The sequence below is a fragment of the Carettochelys insculpta genome, chromosome 19, assembly GCF_033958435.1.
Source record: "Carettochelys insculpta isolate YL-2023 chromosome 19, ASM3395843v1, whole genome shotgun sequence".
NCBI classification, from domain to species: domain Eukaryota; kingdom Metazoa; phylum Chordata; order Testudines; family Carettochelyidae; genus Carettochelys; species Carettochelys insculpta.
Genome location: NC_134155.1, coordinates 11,851,831 through 11,858,130, shown reverse-complemented (window position 1 = coordinate 11,858,130; position 6,300 = coordinate 11,851,831). Strand labels below are relative to the sequence as shown.

Sequence of the window (6,300 nt, the reverse complement as noted above, 5' to 3'; positions counted from 1 at the left end):
CTGTCCAGGCTAAGGCACACTGTTACAGAAGAAATTAACATGAAGCGATAAACTTTCTAACCTCTGGGGGCTCAGCCTCCGGGAAGCTGAGCTGACATCACCACTCATCCATCATGTGAATTACCAGCAAAGATGGTTCTTCTTTTAGAAGGGAGCATGAATCTCCTTACCACATAACACTGATTGGGTGCGATAGAGCATATTGTATTTATCGTGCATTAGATCTCATGCACTCAGAGTACATAGCTTCAGCAAAAGGTAACTGATGGGCCAAGTTCATCCTGCTTTAACTCCACACAGGGTGACTTTGTCCCAGATGTAGCTATGCTCTGGACTTCACTCGGGTATCTGCTTTTAAAGCATCGCTTTAAGATGTATGGAAAAGAAAATACCCAGCCACATCTTCTGCATAAAATATCTGCATCTGTTTCAGAACTAAACAAGTTCAGGCCAAGGCAATATTAGGATAAGGGATACCCAAGGAAAACCCTGGAGCTGCAAGAAGTGATCATGTGATTCTGTAACTTGTAACTCCCACCCTGAACTTCAAGCAGTCAGTCCTGAACCAATGTCCCATCATAATTTTCATGAGATTGATAAACTGAGACCTAGAGTGAATACCATCCCTCACCTCTCAGCATGTTGTGCAAATTAATTCAGTCACATTTGGTGCACTGATACGAATGTGAGGAAAGCTATCAAAAACTCCCATGAGAAAATGTGTAATTCTGTCCTCAGAGCAAGGTTGGAATAGTGGGTAATAAATAAGGCCTGGCGCCTTTGTTCAGCAGTGAGGATAAAACAAAATATTGAATAGCTGCTCAATCCATGAGCACCAAACATTCTGTGCCCTGAAGGGAACAGGGGCCTATCAGGTATATGCACAGGATATTATCGTTCAATGCAATTCTAGCCATTCCTAATGTTTTAGGACGTAACTTTGCAATCTTAACATTGTCATAAGAGTGTGTGTGTGTAAGTAAAATGGCCTAGTTTCTAAACAGTAAACAAAAAAAATGCATTCCATCCCCTCACATCAGCAGATACATACATGGTTCACCAGGCCTGGATCGCCTGCTCGATGTCAGATACAGTATGTGAAATTCGTCTGTCTACAATAGGCAAAGTAAGTCGACTGCAGATACACAATTCTAGCTAAAGCGATTGCAGAGCTACAATCAATGTATCTGCACTTGGCTTACTTGGTCATGCTTACTAAAGGCTGAAGGGAGAGTTTCTCCTGTCAACCTCCCTTACTCCTTGTGTCTCGTGAGGCATACAGGGGTCAACTACAACCCCTGAGAGGTCAATTTCACATGTTCCCTACCAGATGCGTGAAAACGAACCCCGGAAGATTGACCCTAAGTGGGTCGATCTTCCAGGCTAGTATAGACATAGCCTTAGGAAGTTTGCTTAATCCCTGCATATCCATGTCCCAGATACACAAGGGGGTTCATAAAACTTCTCTGCCTGGTCCGCCAATATGTACGTGGCAGTATGGCAGCAGGGGTCATCTATGTAAAAAGCCCTAGTGATATCTAGGTAAAGGGACTCAGAAGAGCCCCAGTGTCTGGCAAGAGGAAAACTAGAGTTCGATGGCTCATAATATTTCCTATCTTGGGCAGCACAGGACTCCCCTCCTTCAATGTCTCTTACAAAAGCTGCAGGAATAATTTTCGCCTCCCCCGCTGACTCACAGGTACAGTACAGGGCTGCATGTCTGATCATGAACCATTGGTTTACTCCCTCCAGGCTTGGACTGTTAATTTTGTTGCGATGGAGACTCTGTCCCTGGAGCACCAGATCCAGAGCGTGCAGCGACATATCGCCTTTCTGAAGAAGGAACAGATGGCATTGCTCCATGATCTGCACCTGGAGATCCTTCGACTGCAAAAGCACTGCACAGGTGAGAGTCTGATGTCACCACTACTCTTGCTTAAGAAACCGATGTACATCTTCCCAGAGAATAGGTACCATAGATATGAAAGCTATGTGCACATGGAAATGAGATACTCTACCAGCATGCTGTACAGGAATTGAGTAGTTATCCCTTTGAACAGATGTGAACCTTCTAGTGGTGCTGGCTGTGTTCTATGTTTTAGAAATCAACCAGAGAAGCGTATGTCCATACTTAGGTCCTGCATGTTTCTGTAGGTTGAGTAACATGGTTATCTAGGCCCTAACATGCCGGAGCGCTTTTATTTTTTTGGTGTGGTTATTGCTGTGTAAAGAGCGAAAGACAAGGGGAAAATGTTTTTTCCTGGACAGGAATTTGTGAGTTTCCTTGAGGAGAAGACATACCGAAGCTTAGAAGCCATCAACCAAAGAACAACATGTCGTACGATAATTACTCAATGATAATGCAAGAGCCAAAAATCTACAACTCACCTCCAAAAGCTCCCCCACAATCCCACACTTGCAGGGAAGTTCCAATACATTTTGCAATCCAGAACCAAACTCCACAGATGGCCAGTGTTTCCTGTGACTGTGCTCTTGTACACCTTCCCAGGAGAAATTCAAATGCCGCTCAGCTGATTAGCAGAGCACACATTGCAAGGTTTTATGTCTACAGTTGGTGCACATAAAATTTGTTCTGCACATGGATGCAAAAGATTAGTGGGAACATTGCAGCTGGTCGCTATTCTACCAGCCAAGAAAACTGTGAAGCTTTTGAAGTAATGGCTTTTTTCACAGACAGAAGGTTAAATCCTGTTCAGCTTGCTCAGATAATTTAGGGTGGAGGCTGTTAAAAACACAAAACAGGGCAAAGGCTCCACCATGCAACCTGCACAGGCAAATGAGACCTACCAAAGGTGTAGCTCCTCATCTATTGTGGATGCTCCCTGCTGTGGACCAGTGACCTGGCAGTGGGTAAAGCCAAGGGACTGAGGAGTAGGTAGAGCTTTGGCTCTGCGTCTGTTGCTTGCTGGCCAGATGCAAGAAAGGGAAGAGAAGGTGGGAGGGCAGCAAGCACTTTTGCAAAGACTGGAGTAACTCCCTCTCCACGGAGAGGAATATTTCCCATGCTGCAGCAGAAGGTAAAATTTCCAGCTCAGGTGATTCCCGTGAAAAGGTGAAAATCTGAGGTACATACTCAGGGTGCGTAGCCCTGCCTACTGCCCCACGACTGCCGTTATCCTGCTGCTTTTACATGCTAACTGAAACAAAGGAGCTCTAGCTGAGCTGGAAATTACAGCTCCAGCTGTTATAGACATGTCCAAAGGAAGGTGTCTGAGCCGTCTCCTGGGGATACTTGCTTGTCATGGCTGTGCTTTAAGGCCAGAAAAAAGTACCTAGCCCTTAACTGGCTGCTGAGAATAATGCTGTCCTCTTTAAGCATGTTATTTTATTTGTAGACAACGGAATGGTTCATAGAGTAAGATAGTCTAAAGGGCCAGGGTGGGCAATAAAATTTTTGATAGGGGGTCACTCCAAGAATTTGGAAAGTGGTCTAGGGCTGCATTCTTCCATGATATTAATGGAGGAGGGGCAAGGTCTGGGGTGGAGGTTGGACGCAGAAGGGAACTTGAGGTAAGGGACTGGGGTGAAGGAGGAGGTGTGGGGTCTGAGAGGAGTTGGGGAGTGGAGGTTTGGATTGTGACCTAGGGCAGGAGGGAGATATGACTTTGAGCAGGGGACTTGGGTGCAACGTTTGGGAGGGGATGTGGGTGCAGGAGAAGGGGCAGACAGTATGGGAGAAGGAAGTGGGCAGAGGGTTTGGGTTATGTGGGGCAGAAGGGGAGGAGAGGGATAGTGGTTTGGGTGGAGGGAGGAGCTGAGGTCCCAGGGGCAGGCTCTGGCTGGGAGACTTACCTGGGCAATTCCCAACCAGCACCTGGGCAGACTTCTCAGAGCCCTACCATGCCAGGGGCCATGTGCTTCTGTGAATAGCCAGGAGCCTGAGGGAAGGGATGCTTCACTCAGGAAGCTCCCATTGGCCAGAAGCCAGCCAATGGGATTGTGCTGGGGACAGGGCAATGCATGAAGCCTCTCTCCAATCCGCTCTCTATTGACGAACAGTCACAGCCCTGGAGCTGAGCAGCATGTGATGGAGGCTGGGGAGGCAGGGAGCTTGCCTGAGGCTCCCTGCTGCGTTCGTGGGCCGGATCTGGGCCATGGGCCATATTTTGCCCAGCTCTACTACAAGTCCCCAGTCGCAAGTTCCAGCCTGAGCCCAAACATTCTGCAGTTTGTGCCCCATCTGAGCCCTGTGAGCCTGAACCAGCTGTCAAGGCCTGTTTCACTGCAGCTCAGAAATACCCTGAGCATCCTTGAGCCTGACTCCTCACACTGTTGGCACAGTTTTCATTTTACAAATAGCCCTGCGATCCTCACCAGGCACACGATGATCTCGCTGAATTCCATTTGAATAAGAGCCACTGCAAAGCTGCTCTCCCAGGCTGGGAGACAAAAAACTGCCTTGGCTGAGATATATCCTCAAGACTGTGAGCTGGCAGAGACCAAGACAAAGCAGGTGCTTGTGCTTAGAAGCCATCATTATAAAGCTACCCTTTGTTTTAATTCTACAATAGGCCACAAGGCACTTTTGCAATGTTCAGCCACTGCGTGTTGTGTGACTCACTATTGCTTTATCTTGCATTAGCTATATTGCAGCAATTCACTGGTCTTAGGTCTGAAAAATATATGAGAGATGATCCTGCGGCTTCTGCCAGTGATCTCTATCTTCAGAGGGATTTTGCCTCTTGTTTATTGATTAAGACTTAAAAATAGTTCATTGTTTCTTCCACGTGCCTCAGGACAGGAAAAGGACTAGGCTTCATTGATAACAATTGGGATGAGATCATAGCAAAAGTGTACTTCAGAGCTACAGGAAATGTGGTCCCTTTCTCTCTCTCCCCTTTTGCAGTGAGGAAATATGAAATCAATTCCCTGACTCCCACTCAGTCCAGAGCAGCTCAGTAACATGCAGCATCAGCAGCCCTCTGGTTTGGCTGCTTTCTGAACGAGATGCTGGATGGGTGGGGTAAGGCTAGCAGCATAAATATACTGGGTTCCCCCATACTCACATTGCTGATCTGGAAAATCTTTCCTTGGCATGAATTTTTAATCAGGACACCACCCTGCAAGCTGCAGCTTTTTCTTGCTGCAGAGCAACCTCCCACCATTTCTACGAGGTTTGGCATTTTTGTTGCCTGAGGAACTTTGTTTGATACAATTGTGCAAGTGACACAAAGCAAGGACTAGCCCAAGGTGGGATAACAGTGTAAAAGCAGTTTAATGCCCATATTTTATATAGTACTACCCATCATTAGAATCTCTGCATAATACAAGGCAAAGTCCTACACCCAGTATCCTCTGCTCTAGGCCAGATCATCTGTATGAGCTATATCATCATCCTTCAAATATACTGTACACAGCAATCCAGATCTGACAAGGGCATGGACTAGATTGTGATGAGGCCTTGATCTTTGATTATATTTCCCAGGTTCTAACAACACACAACTAATGCCAGCTCTGATTTCTATGATTCTACTTTGCGCTGATTAGGCCTCAACTGGGGTATTGCGTCCAGTTTTGGGCACCACATTTCAAGAAAAATGTGAAAAAACTGAGACAGTCCAGAGATGAGCAGCAAGAATGATTAAAGGTCTAAAGAACATGAGCTATGAGGGACGACTGAAAGAATTGGGCTTATTTAGTTTAGAAAAGAGAAGATTGAGAGGGGACATGATAGCGGTTTACAAATACCTAAAAGAGTGTTACAAGGAGGAGGGAGAAAAATTGTTCTCTTTGGCCTCTGTGGCTAGGAAAAGAAGCAATAGACAAACTGCGGCAAGGGAGGTTTAGGTTGGACATTAGGAAGAACTTCCTACTAGGATGGTTAAATGTTGGAATAAATTGCCTAGGAAGGTTGTGGAATCTCCATCCCTGGAGATAAGAACATGCTGGACAGACACCTATCTGGGATGATCTAGACAGTACTTGGTCAGCCTGTGAGGGCAGGGAACTGGAATCTGTGACCTCTCAAGGTCCCTTCCGGGTCTAGTGCTCTGTAATTCCATGAATGCAGTATGAATGCCAAACACGGAGAAGTTAAAGAACTACTAAGGGCCCAACTCTGCAAAGTTACATGACATCAGAAGCATCCACAGAGTTGCAGGGAAGGGATGTCAGAGGCCACACCAAGGAGCTTCAGACATGCAGGTCTTATCTGCCCCCTGGGGGAGGGATATCCCAGTGGCTAGAGCACTAGCCTGCTAAATCCAGGGCTGTGCACTCTGTCCTTGAGGGGGGCCATTTAGGGATCTGGGGCAAATCGGTTTAAAAAATAAAACTACC

The 6,300-nt window shown here is 46.4% G+C and overlaps 1 protein-coding gene across 1 annotated transcript in view; it reads left to right on the top strand.

Moving 5' to 3' along the window:
- The first annotated feature begins 1,755 nt into the window (after window positions 1–1,755).
- Window positions 1,756–6,300, top strand: part of CCDC92B (coiled-coil domain containing 92B) — a 41,599-nt gene continuing 37,054 nt past the window's right edge. Inside the window, exon 1 of the mRNA XM_075013334.1 lies at window positions 1,756–1,906. Within this exon, the coding sequence (XP_074869435.1) occupies window positions 1,777–1,906 (130 nt within the window). The 5' untranslated portion in view covers window positions 1,756–1,776. The remainder of the gene's footprint in view (window positions 1,907–6,300) is intronic.